Raw genomic sequence first — 24,709 nt, 5'->3', positions numbered from 1 at the left:
TCCCCCATTTTTAGTTTTTCATTGTATATATTTATAAGTAATATATACAATGTGGTAACATAGTTTATATGTAATTTATACTATATATTTACATTGTTTTTAATTTAAAAGTTCAAATTTTATACACTGTCTTGACAGGATGAGCTCTAGTAGCTTTCTTGGGTTTAAATAATAAGTAGTTATATTTTAAATTTTCATCCTCACATGTATCAGTTAAGGTTCTTTAGCTGCAAGCAACAGAAACTAACTCTGGTTAAACAAGGAGAGAATGCATTAAGAGAGTATGAAAGAGAATATAGGACTCTTAGGGAGGCCTTGGAGAAGCAGGAAGCATGCAGCCTCTCACAGCATCCTCTCCTCCGAACATAAGGTCCTGCCACTGGAGTGAACACGAGCCAACTATGTGTGTTTTCTGTCCTTGGGTCTAAGAGGCAAAATCCTTGCAGAATAAGATTTTTGCTTGGCAAAAGATGTGCCATGCTAGCATGTCCTGAGCTGATGAACTAAAGAGGGAGTTGAGAGGAATCTCCCAGGTCCCCCTCCATTTCCATGTAGGAGAGCAGAACACTATGAGGACCCCATCTCACCAATGCAGCCCTAAGCAGCAGGCAGAGAGTCACCCCAAAAGGGACAATACTGATTGGAAGGCCCAATGTCCACGTAATTGTCGGTTTGTTTTCACCACGGAATGAGAAGTTTGTGAGACATGAACTGTCTACTACTAGTGTTTTTGATGGATGCCCACACATTTCATCACTTATCAAGGACCAGTGAAATATGCTTTGGGTATAAAATTTTGGTGAGATGCTTTATATGACTTGGTATAATACCTACACTCAAATTACATGAATCAAGTCCAGTCCTTCTTTCAACATACCCCACATCCATTACTGTGTATCTAGGTCCATTTCATCCCAGCCACTCTCTCTCCTCTCCTCCTTCAGGTGGCCCACACAGCTTTCTCTGAAGCATGTTCTATACATTAATAGTGTAACCTAAGCTGTGTGTATGCACACACACATTTTCTTCCATACTTATACTATCCCCGACTTTGACAGTCACCAGACCTGTCTTTTCAGGCAGACTCCTGGGAGTGATTTGCAGAATCAGGGGGCTCATCTGGCTCAAATTGCCCGGGACTAGCTGAAGCGACCTAAAAGACCCTTCATTGACCTCATTACCTTTTCTCATTATACCTTCATTATAATATGAAAATCTCCTCCTAGGGGTGGAGATTTCCCACCATTTTTAAACATGCGACGTATGTGTAGGCATGTTTGCTAATTGCACAGGTGCAAGAATGTCCCCACCCATCCATGTGATGACAAAGGTTACCTTGATATTTATGTAGGATTTCCCTCAGTAAAGACAAATGCAATCTTTTGTTTGGGGACACACTACTCTGGGAGCTATCCCCAGTGTATTCCTTGCTTGTTGGCTTGCGATAAAGTTCCTTCTCATAAAATCTTCTTGGAGTTGTCTTTTGTCTGGCAACTACTGGATAATTAGACCCGATTTGGGTCTGGTAACAATAGGAATTACATAAAAATGAAAAGGGAAGTGAACACACATGCTTAAGAAATACTAGTTAAATCGAATCTACAAGTCAGAGTTCGTCTAGATAGCTAACAAACCCTTCTACTCCATTTTGAAGATCTTACTTTACGATCCTTAAAAATAATCATTAAACAACATATTCTTAGGACATGAATCCCACATGGATTTTTTTTTTAAGACACAAGTGGTTTAACTGCACTTATCTTTATAGAGGTGAGAGTGTGAAAAATTTTATTAGCATTCAGTTTTAAAAGCTTTGTACCCGTGATACACCAAAATATAGGAGTGCTGCTTCTTTAAGACGTTACCCTTTAGGGATTGGTCCTTGGCTTAGAAGTTGTGGGACTTTGGTAGTATTATATTAAGTGCTTTATGCATTCATGATCTTGGTCCAAGGATTGTAATATTGGGCCAGCTTCTTCTTCCTTCAGGAAAGAAAAGACACTATTACACCTCCAGGCTCTCAACACATTATTACCACCCCATTAACTCCTTAATATCTGCAGTGGGTTATTATTTGCTCTAAATTAGTCTCAAGGTTCCCTCAGAGAATAATTTGAAGGAAGGAAGCATGAAGTATTTCTCGATATGGATCTTAAATACAGTTTTTTTTTGAATGTGTGATAAAACATACATATCAGAAAATTTAACATCTTTGATCACTTTTAAGTAGACAGTTCAGTGGCATTAAGTACATTCACATTGCTGTGCAACCACATCATCCATCTCCAGAAAATTTTCTTCTTTCCAAACCAAAACTTTGTACCCATTTAAAAACCCCCCATTCCATTCTGCCTCTTAGCCCCTGGAAACCAACACTCTAACTTCTGTCTCTCTGAGTTTGACTACTCTAGATCCCTCATGTAAGTGGAATCATGGAGTATTTGTACTTTTGTGTCTGGCTTTTTATTAATTTATTTAAACCTTTATTATTGAGTATTACATAAGTCCCCTTTTTTTTCTCTCCCATTGACCCCCTCCATCTGGTTCCTGCCCCACACCAGGCCTTTACCATCCTACTGTCTGTATCCATAGGTAATGCATATATGCATAAGTTCTTTGGTTAATCTCTTCCTGGTCCCTCTCTCCCCTTCCCTGAGTTTCATTGATCTATTCCTTGTTTCTATGTCTCTGGTTCTATTTATTAGCTAATTTTGTTCATTAGATTCCTTGTTCATTTATCTTGATTTTTAGATTTAGTTGTTGATAAATATGCACTTATTGGACTTTATTGTTCATATTTTTGATCTTTTATTAGTCTCTTCCCTTCTTCCCCATCTTCTTCTTTAAAAAGACCCTTTAACATTTCATGAACTACTTGTTTGGTGGTGATGAATTCCTTTAGATTTTGTCTGGGAAGCTCTTTATCTGGCCTTCAATTCTAAATAATAGCATTGCTGGATAGAGTAATCTTGGTTGTAGGCCCTTGCTTTTCACCATTTTGAATATTTCTTGCCACTCTCTTTTGGCCTACAAAGTTTCTGTTGCAAAATCAGCTGGCAGTGTTATAGGAGCTCCCTTATATGTAACTGCTTTTCTCTTGCTGCTTTTTAAGAGTTTCTTTTTAACCTTTTGCATTTTATTTTTAAATTAATTTTTTATTCTTTAAAGTATTACATATGTCTCCTTTTCCTCTCATTGACCCCTCCCTGGCTACTCCCACCCCCCAGAACAAACCTTTTGCATTTTAATTATGAAGTGTCTTGGTATGAGATACTTTCAGTTCCTCTTGTTTGGGATTCTCTGTGCTTCCTGGATTGTATGTCTATTTCTTTCACCAGGTAAGGGATTTTTTCTGTCATTTTTTTCAAATAGGTATTTGATTTCTTGCTCCCTCTCTTCTTCTGGTATCCTCATGATGAAAATGGTGGTATGTTTGTAGTTGTCCGAGAGACTCCTTATACTATCTTCATATTGTTGGATTCTTTATTCTTTTTACTGTTCTGACTGGGTGAATTTTCCTTTCTTATATTCCAAATTCTTGATTTGTTTATCAACATCCTCTGCTCTACTGTTAATCCCCTGAAAGTTATTCTTTCAATTAGTGTATGCTTCATTTCTAATTGGTCACTTTTTATATTGTTGATGTTAGTCTCATTAAGTTCCTTGAGCATTCTATAAGCATTGTTTTGAACTCTGTATCTGGTATTTTTCTTGCTTCTATTTAATTTAGCTTTTTTTCTCTGGAGATTTCTCCTGTTTATTTATTTACTTTTTTATTTAATTATTTGCTTACTTATTTATTTTTGTGTGTAAATCGTTTCTTTGTCTCCACACTTGGCTTCTTCCCTGTATTTGTTTCTATATATTAGGTAGATTTGCTATGTCTCCTGGACTTGATAGAGTCACCTTGTGTAGGTGTACTTTAAGGCCCAGTGGCTTGGCCTCCCAAGTCACCTGAGCTGGGCACTCCTTTGTGAATTGGTGCAACCCTGTGTGAGCTGTGTGCACTGTCCTATTGTAGCTGAGCTTTGATTTATGTTGGTATCACTGGGAGGGGTTGACCCTCAGGCCAATTAGTTGCAAGGGTTAGTTGCAACTACAGCTGAAGAGCTATGTGCAGGAGATGCCCCCATGGAACAGGACTTGCTTCAGTGGAGCTTTGGTGCTCATCGAACCCACCCCTTGAGTGTGTTACTCATGAAGGTGGTAGAGTTGTAATTGGCATGATGGAAATTGACCACTGGGTGGCTCTGGGGCTTCTGAAGAGGTGCAAAGTTAGCTTTTGCCTGTGTCCTGCCTGGGGCCATCCAGCATGAGCTATAGTGCCCTGCAGATGGCTGCTACTTGTGTTGAGCTTGGAGGTGTTCAGGAGAGGCCAAACTATGAACCAGGGTAGGCTCCTGATAATGTCAGGCCTGGAGCCACTTATTGATAGGTAGGGGGCACACTGATGCTGGCTACTGCTTGTTAGGGAATTTTTAGGAATGTCCAAAGCATGAGGCAAAATAAGCCAGTGATATGGAAAAGCCCCTGGAAATGTCTTGGATGAAATTGCAAGTAGGGAGGGACAGAGTCTCGGGGAATCACAAGGGCAGGGTGAAAAGTGTGAACCAGGTTGATGGAGATTCAGATATGGCACAGCCTGTCAGCTCTGTGGCAGGGAGGTCTCAGCAAAGAAACACTGGCCTCTGCCAGCATTTCTGTCTAGGAAAAAGATGCTCCTCCAGCTCTTTCTCTGATTTCTGACAGGTTAGTTCCTCCCTGAGGTTCCTTTCAAGCTGCTGCCTCAGTGCTGGAGTTCAGAGGGAGTACGAGAAAGCCCATGTGTGGGCCTTTTAAGAGGAATTGCCTGGGACTCTCACATCCTCAGTGCCACTTAGCCACAACCCCCATTGGTTTTTACAATCTAAAGTTGTGGGGGCTTCTCTTCCTGGCACTGGTACTTTGGGCTGAAGGCCTGGTGTGGGGCAGGGATCCCCTTGCTCCTCAGAGAAACCTTCATGGCCAAGATATCCCTTCCGATTTTAAACTGCCACATGTGGGTGTGAGATCAGGTGGTTCTGCAATTCCACCCCCCTTATACCGGTCTCAATGTGCTTCTTTTTAAATTCCCTAGTTGTAAGACGATCAGTTCAACTAGATTTCATGTGGTTCTGAATGATAGGTGGTCTATATTTCAGTTTAAATTTTGATGTGGTTGTGGGAGGCAGTAAGTACCAAGTTTACCCATGCCATCACCTTGACCTGGAAGCCTGTCTGGCTTATTTTTAAATGCAGTTTTGACACAGAACACTAGCTTTACTGTGAGTAAGGATATAATGGGTGTAGCTGTTACTTCTAGAACAGAAGTATTTGACCTGGAGCCCTTAGATGAGTCCTATGGATACAAACCCTACTTAAAGGACAAGTCTCCTAACTACAAGCTTTTCATAAAAGCTTCAAATTCAAAAGATGCTAATCATTGTTCTGGGTCTTCTCTGCTTTGAGATCATCCTCTTTGTTCCAAACCAAGATTAGCTGCCTCTGGTTAGCACCAACCACCACCATGGTCATATTTACTGTAAGGCTCTGATTTTGTTGATGAATTTAGTTCGATACCTAACAGAGTACCACTCATTCTGTAACTTCTAGCTCCATGCTTACCTGGCCACTTAGGGATTTTGAGCTCTCCTTCATCATGCAAAATATCGAATAAAAATGCAAATCAAAACTACAATTGAATACTACTTCACACACATTAGAATGGCTATGATAAAAATAAAAATAAAGAAGTATTGGTAAGATGCTGAGAAATGGGTACCCTTGTGCACTGCTGGTAGGAATGTAAAATGGTATATCCACTATTGATAACAGTAGGTTATTCATAAAAAATTAAAAATAGAATACCAAATGATTCAGTAGTTCCACTTTGGGGTTCATACCCCAAAGAATTGGAAGCAGGAACTTTGAATAGATATTTGTACTTTCATGCTCATAGCAAGAGTAGTCACAATAGCCAGAAAGTTAAATAACTCAAGTGTCCATTGATAGATAAATGGATAAACAAAATGTGGTATATCCATACACTGAAATATTCTCTGGCTTTAAAAGGAAGACATTTTGAAATATACTACAACATGGATGACCCTTGAGGACATTGTTCTAAATGAAATAAGCCAATCATAAAAGGACTCATACTATATGATTGCACTTAAACGAAGTATTTAGAGTAGTCAAAGAGAGACAGTAAATATAATGGTGGTGCCTAGCTGGTGTGGCATAGTGGTTGAGCATCGATCTATGAACCAGGAGGTCAGTGTTTGATTCCTGGTCAGGGCACATGCCTGGGTTGTAGGCTCAATCCCCAGTAGGGGTATGCAGGAGGCAGCTGATCAATGATTCTCTCTCATCACTGATGTTTCTATCTCTATCTCTCTCTTTCTTCCTTTCTGAAATCAATAAAAATATATTAAAAGCAATAAAAATGGAAGTAGTCTAGAAAGTAAAATGGTGGCTATCAGTGGAATGGGGAATGGATACAAAGTTTGTTTTGGAAAGATGAATGAGTTCTGAAATGAACAGTGGTGAAGTATATTCACATTACTGAGGTGCACAGTAATGCGAATACTTTATGTCACCAACTGTCCACTTAAGAACGGTTAAAATGCTAGATTTTATATTATGCATATTTTACCACAATAAAAAAATGTTTTAAAGAATGTCTAACATTAATTATTCCTGGCTCCTGCAGAAAACTTAGAAGCCTTTTGTAAGAGTTCATCCCCACACACCGTATTCTAGAAAGAGACAAAAAAATGCAGTAAACAGCAAAAATTATTTTTCAAAAGCTGGGGCCTGCCTTACTTGTCTGCATTTTTTTTCTCAATAAAGAGCCACTTTAACATCACATCCCTTCTTGTACTACTGTCCTCCCTGCAAAAGAGTCAAGTAGGGGGAAAAAAGTAATATTTGAGAAGTAACAGGACAAGCTTCTAAGGGATTAGAGCAATTTCCAGGAGCCAGAAAGCTGCTCCTCAAAGGCAGACCCTGCACCCCGGCTTCATCCAAAGAGGACCCGCCTGTCCGATCACCCACCTTACAGAGGCAGCACAGGCACCTGCCAGGCCATCGCCTGTGAGGGGGCCTCCCAGGAGGTATGGACGCCACTTTATTCTTGAAGTCACCTACCTCAGAGAAGTAGCTCTCAATGATGTTCAGAGCAGTCATGGACACACGATGGTTCTCATGAAATTGCAAGGTTTTGATTCTGTCAACCCCACCAGGTTCCTCGATCAGAAGACACAGGTATTCCTTCTTAGAAAGCGTCTCTGCTGCCTGGGGGCAATAGGAGCGAAAGTGAGGCCTGGGCAGAAGCCTGGGGACAGGGAGCCTCAAGAGTGGAACCCGGCCAAAGGCTCCCTATACCAGAAATCCCAAAGTGATTTCAACTTGCATGCTCTTCCTCCACTTTGGATATTTATGTAATACGTGTGTGTGTGTGTGTGTGTGTGTGTGTGTGTGTGTGTGTGTGTAAAAAGTTTAATTTAGCAAATGAGCAGAGGTTTAAATTATAAAAGACCTGCACAGAATGCTTGGAAAGTAACAATACTGTGCCAGGTCAGTCATAGGGAATGGCATTCCCAGAAGAAGGAACAGTGAGGACAGAGTTTGGAAAGAATAAGGGCTGCATGTTATGAGAAGAGGGAATAATAGCTCAGCTAAACAGCATATCAGGATGTGGAGGAAGATGAAAAACTTGGCTGTCATATCTGGAAGGGCTCTACTTGCTATTTTGGGAGCAGTAATAAAAAAACCCTCCTCTGGGTCAAGTTAATTCATTAGGCCACATTATTTACCTGATGATCGTTTGCACTGTATGTCTGAGCATTAATATCCTCTCGTCCTATGAGTTAGTAGATTTGAGTAAAGAAAGTAGGGCAGGAATCAACATGATAGATTAGCTTCAGAAAGTACACTGAGCTGTGGGCAGCAGGAGTGCTGGCCAAAGATTTTGGACCTTAACAGTAAATGGCCCCAAAGTTACTTCAAAGAACCTCAACTGCATCTGCTGCCTACTTGAACGTTTTCCTGTCTCATCTTGACCTTTCTAACCTATGGCCCCCATGGCCTCCATCTGATCTAGGGGGTGCAGTGGTCCACCAGATGGGATTTGCCCAGACTCTTCTGAGAAAAATCCCAATGTTTAAATGAAGCAGATGAAGTTAAACTTCTATTTGCATTTACAGATTTATTATGTCCAACTTAGTCTATGGGCTGTCAAGTCTCTACTCTTTGTATGATTTGCTCAAGTTTTAGTGTCTAGCTGGGCTGTGTTTCAAATCTGTTCTGACTCAGGTCAGTTCTTTCCAAGACAGTTACATGAAAAGAGTGCTTCGAGTGAGTTTTCAAAAGGGGTTCCCTCGTGCTACTTTGAAACTTTCCAAATGGCTTAGCTGTATATAAAAAGATCTTAACCAAGATGGTCCCAGGTGACCCCTGCCTCCTGGTGTTTATGCCTTTGTGTTAGAGTCTTAATAGGGCTGATGTGTGTAACCAATAGGATGTTGTTGAAATGACCTCCTTTAAAGATCCTAAAAGACCGGGGGGCTTCCACCTTGCTTTCTTAGATTACTTGATCCAGGGGAAGCCAGCTGCCATCATGTAAGGACACTCAAGCCGTCCCGGGAGAGGTTTGTGTGGTGGGGATAACTTGGCAGGCACATGAGTGAGCCATCTTGGAAGCTGATCCTCAGCCTCTATCAAATGTTCACATGAGATTGAAGCCCCCAGTTGACATCTTGAACCTCATTAGAGACCCTGAGCCAGAACTGTTTGGGTAAGCTGCTCCAGATTCCTAACCCCATAAGTTATGTGAGATAATAAATGTTTACGTCACTAAGGGATAATTTGTTTTGCAGCAATATAGAACCAAGACCAATAGTATAAAAATATTGCCTTCACTTACCTTTCTTTAAGAAATCAGACTTTTTTAGAATTCTATTTCAAGGCTTTGTAGTCTATTTTCCCAGTCATCTAGTTGAATATGAAAGGAATTCTAGTCTGGCCTCTTAACATTCCCTGCTAACTTCTTGCTGCTCCTTCAAGTATATTCTATGTTTTAGTCTTCTAAAAGAGTCAGTCATATGGCTCACTATTTCCCCCTCCTTCAAACCTTTGCTTTTTCCCTCTCACTCAGATAAGTCAAAGTTCTCACAGACCTTATGTGATTTGGCCCCTAGGTGCCGTGAGCCTAATCTTCCACCACCTTCCATCCATTCTCTGTGCTCTGGCCATGCCATCTTTCTTGCTCTTCCTAGAATGTTCTTCCCCAGATAGCCACAAGACCCACTCATTTCTCTGAGGCCTTTGCTCAGAAATTATTCCTCAGAGAAGTTTCTCCTGTCTACTGAATATAAGAGATCACCTTCCCCTCCTCACTCTGAGCTATTGGGGACTACCTCTTTGTCAGGTATACTTACCTCTAACTCCCCACCTGACGTGTCTGTTCCCCTCCCCGCAACTACATAAGCTCTGTGCGAGCCCGGGCTTTCACCTGCCACATCCTGAGCATCTACAGCAGTGCTGGGTGCAAGACACTCATCTGAGAAAACGAAGATAATGTTTTTGGCCTTCCTCAGTAACCTCTAGGCTATCTCAGTCACTCAGATCACAACTGTGTGCTTAGCTTTGTATCTATGGAGCTTCTTTGAAAGGCCTCTTATTATTATTATTCATAGAACATGTGCACAGAGGGAGGAGATAGGGGAGTTGGGAAGAAAGAGAGTCCTATTTGGGTTTTAAGAATGAAATGAAATGTCTTAAGTTTGGAGACTGCTACTTAGAAACCAACCTGTCCAGAACAGCTCACCTGGAGGAGAAAAGAGATGACATCAAGGATGATGATAACAAATCTGGTGTCCGGGATGGTGAGCAGGTTCACCAGCGGCTCCAAGACTCCGGAATGAACAAGGTGGATTATCTGATCCACGGTGCCCCCGTTTGTGAAGTTAGCCACCATCCAGAGAGCCTCTTTCTGGACTTTAAACTCTCCCTGCAGAAAGAGAACATGCACATTCTTTATAGATCCTGTAGGGCTTACATATAAGGATGCTCCCTTGGTTCAGTTTCTAGGTAGGCTGGGGACAGCCAGGGCCTTATGTGCAATTGAGAGAGAACACCCTGGGGACTTAAAGTCAAGAAGGAGGCAGATAGACTCATATGGGGTTTTACAGGGAGGTTCTAAGTTCAAACAGACTCAGTTCATTAACTCAGGTGATGGGGGAAAAAAGAAACAACATAAACCAATACAGGTAATCAACATAGAGTAGGAATTATGCTTGGAATTTTAGGTTTTAGGGGCCAATGTCCACATTTCTTGTCTTTTTGCCCTAGTAAAAATCTGATTAAGAAGCTCCATAAATACAAAGCTAAGGACACAGTTGTGATCTGAGTGACTGAGATAGCCTAGAGGTTACTGAGGAAGGCCACTGAAATATCACTCAATGCGATCCTTGCATTAATAAAAAGCAATTGACACAGAGATATGGGAGTAATTGATAGATTTTACTGTCCCAGGGCAGAAGACATTATTTTGTGGCCGAGAGAAACTGTGACCACAGTTTAAAACAAAACAACAACAACAAAACACACACACACACACACACACACACACACACACACACACACAAAACAGCTTATGGCTCCAAGCAAATTATAGTTCAAAAGGCACAGTTTGAACTAGATCAAGATCACTTCTTGATTCATGACTGGATACTTCTGAATAGAATACATACAGATTCCCAATAGTATATAGATAGGAAGTGTTTAATTGACTGGAAGATGCTATGATTTGGGTTGCACATCTGGCCTAGCTTTTAACATTTAATGAAAACCTGGAACCAACCATCCAACCTCAGAGCAGAAACACATAAGCAGAAAAACATAGCCTGTCCATTTAAAGGTGGCAAAAAGAAATGCTAATGATAGTAGTTGTTGTGGGGAAGGGAAGTATTTCTACTTTTATTGTATATTTGGATTTTCTGTGTATATTCCCACTTTAAGCAATCCGATTGTGTGCGGAAAAGGCCACAATCTTTAGTGTATAATATCAGTATAACTGGATATGGTTTTCCTCCTAAAAGAAAACAAAACCTCTTTTGGCAAGTAGGGAGTAGATGGCACATTCTTTTAACACTATTTGCCAACGCAAATTTTTTTCTGGATATTTGAGCTGTGAGCCACCTTTTCATTCCACAATGCTTGGTTAGTCTTCTGAATTTTCCATGGGTTGTCCAAACAGGATGCACCTTCCTTTTTTAAAAAAATTTTTTTAAAGGAGAGCTGGGGTATTAATGTTTCATAGTTTTGTTGTGGTCTCAATGTATCTGCTTCAGAGCCTGTGTCTGAGTTACTGAAGGAGTTCAATACAGGGCCAGCTGGAGAGTGGCCTTTGCCGTAGACACAGAGTGTCTGTCCCACTTACGTTTTTCAGCAGAGCCAACACGGGAGGCAGGACGTTGCAGTCAATCAGCTCCTGGATGTGTTTTTGCGGCCCTGCGGCCACATTGCTCAGGGTCCAGGCTGCCTCCTTCTGGATGGAGGACTTGGGGTACAGTAGGAGCCGGGGCAGCACCCTCAGTATTCCTGCGTCAATGGCCAGTTGGGTCTGGTGATCCGTTCCCGTGACGATGTTCCCCACAGTGCGGAGAGAGGGGGTCTGGAAGAACAAGGCTAGAAGTGTAACCAAGTATTGCAAACGTATCACAGTGGAAGGTGACAGCCACACAAGATCTGTGCCCCCCCAAGACATTAGTCATGCTTTGCTGATGGCTCTCTGGAAGCCTGTGGACAAAGATGATACCCATGGCCCTTATTCATTTGGCACATGATGGCTGTTTATATAGCTTGAAGGTACTTGCAAGCTTCCCAGCAGTGGTGGCTCAAGTGGGATGGAGGTCAAGGGATACCTGTATCAAGAAATGATGCTCTCCCTTTTATTTCCCTACATTGGGGAAAGTGCCGAGTTGATGGTGGTGTTTCTAATGTAATTATGTCTATTGAATTTCTATTTAGCACCAGAGTCAACTTTCTGTTGTATACGTTATTGGAGCCAGTGAGATCCCAATGGCATTTTTTGATGTACTTACAACCCCTTCTCAATAACTCTGACGGTTCCCAGGATGGGTCTACAATTGGGTTCCAGACAACTGTCCTTGGAGAGTTGATTTAGGATTTATTTTGGGTTTCTTGCACTTGAGTGAGAGATAATAGTTATAGAATCTTCCTAGCTTATTTTTCTGGGTATCTGCAACTAAAGTGAGACATAGAAGTAGTGCTATAGGCCAATCACAGCCTTGCCAAGCCTGGCAGTTTGCCCCGAAGCTCCCAGGATAAGTGACTTCTTATAGATATTCTCTTTGTATCCTCCAAGTTACCGGCATTATCCCCAAAGTAACCTTGACATCTGAGGAATATTATGCTAATCTCAAAGCAGATGATCATTAAGGTTGCATAATACATAGTGTTAGGCATAGAAATCAGAAGGGGCACCCACATTTTAAAAGACCTTTTCAAGAAGTATATTATGTAAGTGGGATGTTGGTTTTATTTACTTTTCATTTATATCTAAAATAGTATTAGAGAACAATCTTGGGAGAGGATCAGAGGAATCTTCTTTTATACTTGAGTAAGCAATTCAAATGTTGCATAGGCTTTACATGAACATACACATACACACACACACACACACACACACACACACACATTCTGTATCAGCCAACTTGTTAATGTCTACACACATAGACCACTAGAAGGAAAGGCCACCAAAGGGTAGTTCACGGGGCAAAGGAATTATAGTCAATTTTAATTTGGTGTTATTTTTCTAGTAGTCAGATGAATAAAAAAATAGGATTTTGGGTTAAAATAGATTCAAATGTTTGGCTAGAGAGTACCAGAGAACAAGGAAATGTAGATGATAAGCTTTGTTCTAGGTCCATGGTCGGCAAACTGCAGCTCTTTGGCCCCTTGAGTGTGGCTCTTCCACAAAATACCACGGCCATATTTTGAAAAAATGGCATTAGAAGTTTAAAAAATTTGGCTCTCAAAAGAAATTTCAATCATTGTACTGTTGATATTTGGCTCTGTTGACTAATGAATTTGCCGACCCCTGTTCTAGGAAAAGGATTAGAGCTGAGTGTGGAAACCAGAGGGTGAGAAAAGGGTAGAACTCGCTAAAGTAACTACGACTTGGAAGGCCCACAAGGAGACAGACAAGACCTGGGACATTTACCAAGACATTGAGCTCCGAGCTGGCCATGAGCTGAACCAGCCTGGGCAGCACCCCCATGGCCACCACCTGGTCGATGTGCTTGCTGCAGCCCTCGGTGAGGTAGGACAGAGCCCAGCAGGTGTCCGAGAGCACCTCGTTGTCGTGGTGCTGCAGGAGCTGGGAGAGGACGGGCAACATTTGGTCCACGGCTTCCTGGCTGGGGTCCGGGTCCTTGTTTCGGCACAGGTTGGACAGGGCCCATGTGATGTTCCGCAGAAATGTGATCTGTAACAAGAGACTGAGTCTAGCATCAGGTGCAAAGCAGAAAAAATGCAAACAGCAGCGTGTCCTTGCCATCATTGATCACTGGTATTGACCTGCATGAAGCAAAGAATTTGAGCTACAAACAGCAATTTGATCTAGGTAGTGATGTATAGATAGGGTGTCCCCAAACCTGTATATACACATTTTGAATAATTATAAAGGCAGTGCTTATTAAAATATATTTCACTTTCCAAAATTGGGATATCAGCTGTTAAAGCATGTATACTAGGGACAGAGAGAATGAGCTTTTTGCTTCCTATTCAAATGCTAGATGGGTATATTTCCTTTCATTCTTCAAAATATCCTTTCTCTTGACTCATCTGACAGCCTCATTTCATTTCTCCCTGGCAAGACAAAGAGGCTTCTTGTTCTTCCCACTGATTTATAACCAACATGTCATAACCACATTTCCTATATTCTATTCAAGGGTTAGTCTTCCCTGCCTTGCCTCTGAATCCCACCACTTTTCACCTTTAAAGATTCTGTCTCCAGCATCACCCCTCTCTCCTGGACCACTCCCACCGCACAGAAACACTGTGACCTTCAACCCTCACCCCTGGCACCGCTGCAGCCATCACCTCACCTCTGTGTTTCAGTCCTCAAGGAGGCATCTGCATTCCCTTTCTACTGTGTGCTTCCCATCTGTGCTTGTGCTCCTCCTCTGGCTTCTGACCCTGCTTCTTTATGGTTAGTGACGGAATCAGCTTTTTCCGAGTCTCTAATCCCACAGCTGCTTTCTTTACTGTCCCTCCCCGTTGTATTTAGTCACCAGTTGTTCCCTTCTTGGCATCTGTGACACCAAACCTGTTTTTTTTTTTTTTTTAATTATTGCTAAATGGGATGCTCTTCCTCAATCTTCCTGGCACGCGCTGCCTGACTTTTGAAGGTCAGGGACCCTAGAACCTGGTCCTGGATTCTCCTCACACTCTAGGTCAGAGATTGGCATCATTTTCTGTAAGGGCCCGACAGTAAAGACAGTGAACATTGTCAGCTCTGTGGGCCCACAGGGCTCTGTTACAACTAGTCAATGAGGTACTTGTAACCCCATAAGAGACACAGAAAATTGTGTGTGCGTGAATGGGCATGGCTGTGCTCCAGTAAAACTCTATCTACAAAAGCAAGCAGCTGACCCCTGCTCTTGATCTTGCCCAGCTGGATGACATATGTGTACATGACTATCTAGACCCGCATATCCACCTCCCTGATGTCGCTGCAATGGTGCCTCTCAATCATTTTAACCTAATGTGTACAACTAAAACTCTGATTATTTTTAAAAAATATATATTTTATTGATTTTTTTACAGAGAGGAAGGGAGAGGGATAGAGAGTTAGAAACATCGATGAGAGAAAAAGATCCATCAGCTGCCTCCTGCACACCCTGTACTGGGGATGTGCACACAACCAAGGTACATACCCTTAACCGGAATTGAACCTGGGACCCTTCAATCTTCAGGCTGACGCTCTTTCCACTGAGCCAAACTGGTTAGGGCCAAATATAATTTCTAATCCAGGGACTCCTCTATTGTTGCCACATCAATCCACTTTTTAAAAAAAAAAAATCTCGCCTGAGGAAATGTTTATTGATTAGAAAGAGAGGAAGGAAAAGGGAGAGGGAGAGGAAAATGGAGGGGAAGAAGGGAAAGACAGATTGATATGAGAGAGAAATTATTGATCCATTGCTTCATGCATGCACCCTGACAGGGGATTGAACCTGCAACATAGTATGTGCCCTGACCAGGAATAGAATCCACAGCCTTTTTGATATATGGGAGGAGGCTCTAATCAAGTGAGCCACCTGGCCAGTGTGCCACATCAATTGACTTTGACTCTAATCTTCAAACCTAAACTTTATTACCTAGGAACAGAACTGGTGAGCCACTAATTCAGTTTGTGTTCCTTGAAGAGTAGAGTTTAGTCATCTAATTTTGCAAGATTGTAAACTGAGAAAAATCTTAGCAGATTTTCCCCCCAATGCTTTTTAAAAAAATGATAAGCACTACTGTCTACTGAGGACAAAATTTGGATTAATTTTCACTCAATGTGATATTCAGTTCAAGGCCTTGTGTATAATTGCCATAATAAGGGGCCAGGCATTGATTTGGAAACTTGTTTCCAGCTAGGTTTTCTAATTGAAAGACACTCACTGGTGTGGCTGATGAAATCAGGGCCAGTAAACGTGGGATGGCGTTATTCGAGATAACAGAGTCTCTGAATTCTGGGCCATCACCTACAAATAGATAAAAACAGGACATTCAAAGAGGGAACAAAGAGAATCCTGGGATAGGTGACTCATTTTTCAAAGTCTGTGCAAAGGTTGGGTAAGTAAAGAATGCAGTCATGAACTTGATCCTGAATCTTGAACATGTAGGTTGGGTGGCTAGGCCTGGTGTGAAAGCAGGTCCCACACAGCAGCAGATGCCGTAAGTAGTCCGTGGATGCATAAAGGAGCCCGCCAACTGGGCCCAGGCAGAGCTCTCTAAATAAATGCTAATATAGTTTTATAGCATAGTTCTCAGGAGGACCAAGGCCATTGCAGACCAAATTGTCTTCCCAGAAGACTTTGGCATAGGGCAGTAACTTCCAGATGTGACTCAGAACCAAGTCTGGGAGATGCATTGATGTTAGGCATCAGCTCTCTGTGACTTTGGCTAGAATACCGGATTTCTGGACCTAGAAGTCTCTATTTATAATTCTTCAACCATCAGGCAAGGCATTAATTACATTATACCACCCAGTTTGCCTGTTCCTTATTGAACCAGTCAAAATGAGAGACAAAGCCGTTGCAGTAGGTGCTATACTTCTGCAAGCATTTCAAAAGCAGATTGATTTTATATTTGGTGTTTGCAAATCCCAATATCCAAAGTCCATGGAGTTATAATTGAATGATTGTTTCTACTAACACAGTCACGAGGGGTTGTTGATTCTCTGAACTTGAAATTGCTAATATTTGGCTGATCTTTGTCAAAATCTGAGGGACCCAGTTGAGTTAGTTTCCCCCCAAAAGCATTATATTTCTATTCAGCCAGAAATCAGGGAGCTCCCAACCTTGTAGCAGTAACTCCCCAGCTTTTGCCTTCCTGGACCTTGCAGAAATACAGTGTCAAGTCCCAAATTTATAAGGCCAATCTTAGGGTGTTCTCAGGGGAAACTTTTACCCTAAACTTTTGTTGTATGTTCCACTGGCAACTTTCTCTCTAGAAGTAAACTTTTTTTTTTTTTAAGGGTCTGGATTACATAAGTGTCTGCCCAAACCCCCTCCACTGAATAAGCCAAAAGCTTGTCCTTGGTTCCTGAAGCCACTGAGACCTACGCGTGTAGGGCCTGGTATTGGCAGATGTCCCTAGGTAGCCCGGAGCTTCAGGACATACTGCATTCTCTGGTTTCAGCTTCAATTTATGACCTCTGAACTTGGCTCTGAATTTGGGAGAAGCCTGTTGTACTTCAACTAGCATTTCTAGGCATTTCTACGTAGAGCATCAAGTCTACAATATTACCCAAAGAACTCCTGCAGCACGCCGTCTGCCTGGCCCACTATTTTCTTAGTCCCCTGAGGGAAGAGTCTCACCTGCTATATTACCAAGGGCCCACACTGCCTGTTCACACACGGTTAGGTTGGAGGAAGACAGGAGCTCAACCAAGGGCTTGACGGCACCCCCTTCCACGACAGCTTGCGTCTGCTCAGAAGTCCCCGAAGCAATATTGGTCAGAGCCCATGCTGCCTCAAACTGCAAACTGGGATGAAATGGCGACGTCAGTAACTCCACCAGCTTTGGAACGAGCCCTGCATCAACAAACTGTTTTAGAGGAGGGTTCTTGGCCCGGGACAGCATTTTCCTTTGCAATGAAAGAGAAAAAAAGAAAAGCAAGTCACATGAGGCAGACATGAAGAACCTCCTTTATAGATGTTGCTGGCATTCCTAACTACGTAACATCCTAGATAGAGTTTAGCTCATAGCACTTTGATGAAGTGATGAAGCAAAAATTTTCCCTTCAGGTATTATCTACCACGAAGATTTCTGTAGAGGCCAATTTAAATTAAGCGGTTCATCTCTGCCAACACTTGTATATCTTAAGTTGTTCTCAAGGAGAGTATAGAGGAGATATTGAGTCTCACTTTTGGATGGACTAGCCTTTTTTTATATTGTGTGGGCATTTCGCCACGGCCGAGAAACCAGACAGGCCATTGGAGCTCATTTCTAACTATGAACCTATAAACAGCAGCAGTCTGGTTGGTGATACCTGGCTGCCTGGGTGGCCTGGAAACACACGATGGGATCTGAGGCATTCACACCCCTGATTATTTCTTCCAGCGTGAGCCTGACCTGCAAGGAGACACACATTCGGGTCAGAGTTTCTGCTAAGAGGAACCATGAAGGTCATCTAGTCTAGCCATCTATTTGATTAGAACAGGCTGGGTTTAGCATATGTCCAAATCTGCAGGCTGGTCTATACTAAGGGAGAGAAGGGTATTTGCTGGTCTCATAGATCTCCCAGACCTCTCGGATATTCCTCATGTTCTGGAGGAGAGGTAATTCCTACCATCACTTGGACCCCAGAGCCTTTTTATAACATTCAGTAAGAACATGCTAGTGGATGTCCGCAAAAATGACAAAGACCTCCAAAAATGGTATAAGTAGGGGTCTAATTTCATTGTTTTGCATGTGTATATCCAGTTGTCCCCACACCATTTGTTGAAAAGACTATTCTCCCCCCATTGAATGGTCCTAACACCTTGTCAAACTTTGACCATAAATATGCTGGTTTATTTGTGGACTCTGCATTCTCTTCCACTGATTTACATGTCTAACCTAAGTAACAGACGTGATTACTGTAGCTTTGTAGTAGGCAATGAAGTCATAAATATGACATCTAAAGAACACACAACCTCCCTAGCCGGTTTGGCTCAGTGGATAGAGTGTCGGCCTTAGGACTGAAGGGTCCCAGGTTTGATTTTGGTCAAGGGCACATGTCCGGATTGTGGGCTTGATCCCCAATAGAAGGCATGCAGGAGGCAGCTAATCAATGATTCTCTCTCATGATTGATGTTTCCATCTCTCCTTCCTTCTCCCTTCCTCCCTGAAATAAATAAAAATACATTAAAAAAAAATAGGGATTGTTTAAAAATAAAGCACATGCAACCAAATAAAAAAGTAGATAAATTGAAATGTTTCAAAATTAAAAGCATTTATGCTTCAAGGATTCTACCAAAAAAGTGAAAAGATGGTTCATAAAATAGGATGAAATATTTGCAAACCATATATCTGATAAGGGTGTAGTTATCAGAATATATAAAGAACTTTTACAACTCAAGAATGAAAGACAAATTACTTGATTTTTAAAAAATGGGTAAATGGTTTGAATAGACATTTCTCCAAAGAAAATAAACAAATAGCCAATAAACACATGAAAAAAATGTCCGTTAGTCATTAGAAAAACAAAAATCAGAACATAGCCCTTTGTATGCACTAGATGGCTACCATCCCAAAATGGACAATAATAATAGGTGGTTAGAATATCAGATTGTACAATGGTGCAGGTTACTTGGGTAAATAGTTGGCAGCATGTTTCCTATTGCTAATGTAAAAATTGCCACAAATTTAGAGGCTTAAAACAACACGGAGTTATTCTCTCACAGTTGTGGAGGTCAGAAGTTCATCATCAGTTTCACTGGGTTAACGTCGTGGTGGTGGCAGGGCTGGTTCCTCTGGGAGCCTATGAGGCGAGAGTCTGTTTTCTTGCCCTTCAGCTTCTAGTAGATTATTTTCTGTGTTCGTTGGCTTGTGACTTGTGCCTCCATCTTTAAAGCCTAGCACACCAATCCCTGCTTCTGTCATCATATCACCTTATGCCCTGACTTGTCCTTCATCCTTGGTATTTTTAAGGATTAATGTGATTGCATTGGACACATCAGAGAATCAAGGATAACCTCCCCATCGCAAGATCCTTAACTCAATCTTGTCTACAAAGCCCCTTTCGTCATATAAGATATGATGGGGATTCGGAGATGGGGACATTTGGGGTAGGCATTATTCAGCTTACAACAGGCAGTTCCTCAAAATATAGAGTTACCATATAGCCCAGTAATTCTTCCCCTGTACCCAAGAGAACTGAAAACATGTTCACATAAAAACTTATACCCAATGTTTATAGCAACAGTATTCATAATAGCCAAAATATGTAAATAGCTCAAATGTCCACCAGGTAATCAATGGATAAACCAAATGTGGTATATCCATATAATGAAATACTACTCAGCCATAAAAGGAATGAAGGACTGGCACCTGCTACAACGTGGCTGACCCTTGAAGACAGTATGCTAAGTGAAAGAAGCCAGGCATGAAAGGCCACATATTCTATGGTTCCATTTATATGAAATACCTAAAGTAGGTAAACTCAGAGACAGAAAGTAGATTCCTAGTCACCAGAACTAGAGGGAAGGAAGATTGAGTGACTGCTTATTGTGTATGGGGTTTCTATTTGAGGTGACGAATATGTTCTGAAATTAGCTAGTGGTGATGGTTGTATATAACCTTGTGAATATACAAAAAAATGCTGATTATATACTTTATAAAGGTGAATTCCAAGGTCTATGAATTATATTTTACTTTTTTAAAAGGCATAGTTATAAAGGATAAAAAGGAAAACAAGTCTTTCATTTCATAGTTCCATCTTCCTTGGATGGGGGACTCCTGGGGACTATTCTAGATAAATAAAGCTAAGTAGAGATATGGTTCAGAGTCCTACGGCAATTCAGAGAATGGTCACAGCTCTTCTATTTGATGGCTGGTAACACATCATTGAATCCACTTGCCCGGATTGAACCACTCTGCCTCTAAGAGCCCTAAGCTGAGCAGAGTGCAGTGATGACACACACAGTGGTGGATCATAAAAGACACGTAGCTACAAAGGCATGTAGATACGATACTGTTGGGGTTCTGAGGGAAACCTCCTGCTCAAGGCATGCTGGAAAGATCACAAAAAAACCCCCAAACAAACGAAAAAAAACAGTACTGACCTCAAAGTCAACCCAGGATTTGGAATGTGTGTGTTTGTTTTTCTTAAATCCTCATTTAAGGATATTTTTCTATTGATTTTTAGAGAGAGTGGAAGAGAGAGAGAAAGACTGAGAGAAATATCAATGTGAGAGAAACACATAGATTGGTTGCCTCCTGCACAAGTCCCAACCAGGGCCCAGGCCAGGGAGGAGACTGCAACTGAAGTACATGTCCCTGATTGGAATCAAACCTGAGACCCCTTTAGTCTGCAGGTTGATGCTCTACCTACTGAGCCAAACCAGCTAGGGCTCAACCCAGGACTTGTATTGAGCAGGGTTAGGGTGGATGGAGAAGGGAAGACAGAGAGCAGCATTCAAGTCCTAGGCAAGACTTCACATGTTGAGTAACTAGATGCCTCTGCTGAGAGGTAACCTTCATGACCCCCTCATTCCTTGCTTCTGGCTGAGTGGCGGCAAGTGAATTTTCAGTTAGAAGCATCACTTCCCCCCGCCCCCCTTAGAGCCTCGATCTCAGACTCACAGCCACAAAGGAAATGACCCCGAGCTTTCTGACGACACCAGTTTAAATCTAACCATGATCTCTCCACCCCTTTCCTTCAAGATCCTCAATTAGAGCTTGCAAGTTCTGAACCAAACTTTTAAGCCAGAGAAGTTTACTAAGGATGTGTTTTATACACAACTGCTCTCAACGCCACATTCCCGACGTACCCCTTTGGTCCCTTCTCCAGAAGCTGGGTCAGAGCAGAAATTGATGTTTCTTCTCTTCAAGACCTGCTCCTCTTTCTTGGCCTTTCGGAGCTGCACGTTGACTGCTATCCGCTGTTGTCGCATCATCTAGTGAGGGAAAGAAAGAACGGGGGCACTTAGAGTTGGGAGGCCAGGCCGTTACCATGTTAGCCTTTCGGATACACTTAAAGCATCTGATTTCACTTTACATAGCCAACAGGCTGGAAGAGTTAAAATCACAATTAGTAAATAGGCCCAGTTCTATCGACCTCCTCTGCTGTCTTCTACCACACCAGATATAGAAGAATAGTCAATCTCCCTCCCAAGGTGAAGGAAGATCGCTTGTGCCCTTAGCAGACAGGATTATCAGCTGTCGAGACATCTGAGCAAAGGGTCCCGTTGCCCTGAGTCTGAGCATGTCTTCATTGGTGCTGATTAGATCCTGAAGAGCAGGCCTGGGACTCTCAACCATAGGAATCCAGCTGGGCTGTCCCGAGGCCCTATGTCCCTGGCCATTTCCACTGTTAGGGAATCACTCTCTAAGTGAAGCTGTTGCCTCATACTTACAGATGCATCTTTGCCTCGATATTTAAATTTCCTCAGCCTCTCTTCTGGAGCTTCTGCAATCGGCATATTGACGAGAAGAAGTAAATCACCTATAGGCAGGACAGTCACAAAGCATTGCTCAGTGTCCAGTGTGTGGGTTACTATGCTAAAGCCACCCAGGTTCTAAGCCCTTAAAGGGTTCATAGTGGAGTGGAGAGCAGAACCAGGAAGTCCGCTTCCACAGGCATCACCACCCCAGCTCAATAGGCGATGAGCACTGTGGGAGCTCAGAGGGGACCAGTCCTAGGCTATTTTTAGAGGCAGTTTGGCTTGAACTGGGCTCTTCATGGCTAGGATGGATGGAAATAGAGAACCCTTCCATGTGGATGTTCCCCTCAGTGTTGTTTATAGAGTGCATGTGCAGGACAGTAAGGAAGCCAACCAGGCTATGATAGGAAGAAGGCCCTCTCCTCCCACACCCAATCCACCAGCTCATTGGGTCAGGACAGTCTCAAGAGTGAGCCACTCCTTTTGTACACTGCCTCCACCTGCACCAGGCTACTACCATTTTTCACTTTCACTATGGCACTGCCTCCCCATGATTCTTCCTGCTTCTACCATTGCCTTATGCTAACCTGTTCTTGACACAGAAACCATGTGGTCTTTTGAAGACAAGAATCTGATTATGTAATTTCTCCTACTTAAAAACCTCTACTGGCTGCCCATTGATCTTAAAACAAAACCCAAACTTCCTGTGATGCCCTGAGTGAGCTGGTCCCAGCCCTCCCCCTCTCCAAATCTCTCCCATCCAAGAATCTAAAGTAGATTCCCACGCAGTCTGTTTTCTTTTCTCCAGAGCTTTTTACCACCACCCAATATTTTCTCTGTGCTCCCAGTGATAATGGGACCGTGTGTGTCTTAGGTACAATTTCTCAGGCCCTTCACAATGCATGGCATAGAGTAAGTAGGTACTCAAATATTTGTTGGATGAGGGTGGTGGGTGATAGGATCACAAAGGGAGTTGGTCCTCAAAAAAAGAGGAGGTTATTAACTTTTTAATAACTTTTTACAAGGCTGCAGGGAATGACATTTCTTAAAAGTGTGTAATGAATATTGTTTCCAAGTATATAGAACAGGCAAGACTACACTATAGAAAAGAGAAAGCTGGATAGAGAAGGCCAGAGTTATTCACTCTATTCTCAAGTGAATAACAGCTGAAAATAATTTTGATAGGAAAGACTAATTTAGACATATCGATTTGGAAGAGATCATGTACACAACTTGGAGAATTCCATAAGTGAGTAAAGAACCAAACAAGAGAACAGAACAATAATTGTGTCTTGGTGACATTTATTTTAGGGCCCAAGAGAATGAAGAACCAGAAAAAGACCAGGAGAGAGAGGACCTGGAAACAGAACAACAGAATCTAGTTTCAGAACTATAGGCACTACTGGCAATAGCTCACTACTACGCCAGGGACTGGTCCCAAGACCAAAGCACCACCAGCCACCCCAGCAACATAGGAGAACAAGTTGACTGAGGCATTTTGTTGTGGTGCCTTTACCTGTTTTAAACATTAGTCTCTTTAGGAGCTTGGGCAAAGATAGCCTACAATTTGTCTGCAAATCTGCAAATGAAAAATGCAAATTACTTCTTAGAGTTGACCAATCCCTCCCACCTTGCCCAGCACAGCTCAATCTGGAGAAGTGGAGCGTGATACAACCATTCAAAGGGACATTAAGGAAGCTCTCAGCCATTCTGTTGACAGGGTCATGTCGGCCACTTCCCCAACCCCCACCTCCCGTGTGAGGCAGAGGGCCTCTGTGGCGTCCATAGTCCTCCAGTTGCTGTATATTAGCAGGAGAAGCACCTCACAGAAATTGGCTTAAAACAATATCAGATTTCAGGTTAATTCGATTAAAAGTTCAACAGAAGGCACCTTTACCTGTATTGTAGGCCAATCTCAGCCCTGCAAGCTCATGCCAGAGAGGAACCGTGTCCTATCCTCTCATGTACTTTTTTTATGTTAATCCTCATACAAGGATATTTCCCCCCCATTGCTTTTCAGCGAGAGTGGAAAAGAGGGATTAAGAAGGAGAGGAAAACATCGATGTGACAGAGACACATCAGTTGGTTGCCTTCCACATGCACCTCCACCAGTGCCAGGGATTGAACCTGCAACCCAGGTTCAATATGCCCTTGATTGAGAATTGAACCCACACCCCTTTGGCACATTGGTCTGACTCTCTATCCACTTAGCAACACTGGGCAGGGCTCTCATCTACTCTTAAGTAATCTCAATTGTGCCCCATAAAGAAAATGACTTACCTTTATGACCGCAAGGTAAGTCATTGCTACTAATTTTGACCCCCTTTAAAACGCCATCTCAAAATGTTTTCTAGTTGTTGTAATATCCAGTTTCAAAAGGATTATTAGAGGGAAACAGATTTAGATTTAATAAGAAGCGATAGCCTACATCTCTAAGAAGGAAGACATATGGCATTTTTTTAAGTCTGAAGTACACTAGGATTATGGGCCTATTTCAGGGAGCAATGGCCCACACACATTGATTACATGCCAGGAGTGTGGACACTTAGGGTTAAATGAAGGGACATTAATAGTAAGGTAGAGACAGTCCTATTTTGCAGGTGGGAAACCTCACAGAGTTCTTCTAGCTTTTATACATCAGGGCCAGGACTTCATCCTAGGGCTGATTCCTGCATCAGTGCTTTGGATCACTAAGCAAACAATCTATAAAAAAAGGCCTGATTAGGAAAACACCGATTCACCACCATGGCACTTAACGTGTAGGATGAGAAGTCGGAAAACAGCAAAGCACGTGTTTTAGGCAA

At 42.2% G+C, this 24,709-nt stretch overlaps 1 protein-coding gene across 1 annotated transcript; it reads right to left on the bottom strand.

Moving 5' to 3' along the window:
* Positions 1-1,913: 1,913 nt before the first annotated feature.
* On the bottom strand, positions 1,914-21,944 carry KPNA7 (karyopherin subunit alpha 7). The gene is made up of 10 exons (XM_036423420.1): positions 21,879-21,944; positions 21,294-21,419; positions 17,810-17,892; positions 17,136-17,404; positions 15,715-15,797; positions 13,268-13,531; positions 11,462-11,695; positions 9,848-10,030; positions 7,168-7,314; positions 1,914-1,982 (listed from the first exon to the last, which is right to left on the bottom strand). The coding sequence occupies exons 1-10, from the start codon at positions 21,942-21,944 to the stop codon at positions 1,914-1,916; spliced, it is 1,524 nt and encodes a 507-aa protein (XP_036279313.1).
* Between the last annotated feature and the right edge of the window lie 2,765 nt (positions 21,945-24,709).

Source organism: Pipistrellus kuhlii, unplaced genomic scaffold (assembly GCF_014108245.1).
Source record: "Pipistrellus kuhlii isolate mPipKuh1 unplaced genomic scaffold, mPipKuh1.p scaffold_m20_p_8, whole genome shotgun sequence".
In the NCBI taxonomy this organism is placed as follows: Eukaryota; Metazoa; Chordata; class Mammalia; order Chiroptera; family Vespertilionidae; genus Pipistrellus; species Pipistrellus kuhlii.
The sequence above is the reverse complement of the archived record's forward strand: the minus strand, read 5'-3'. Positions and strand labels throughout refer to the sequence as shown.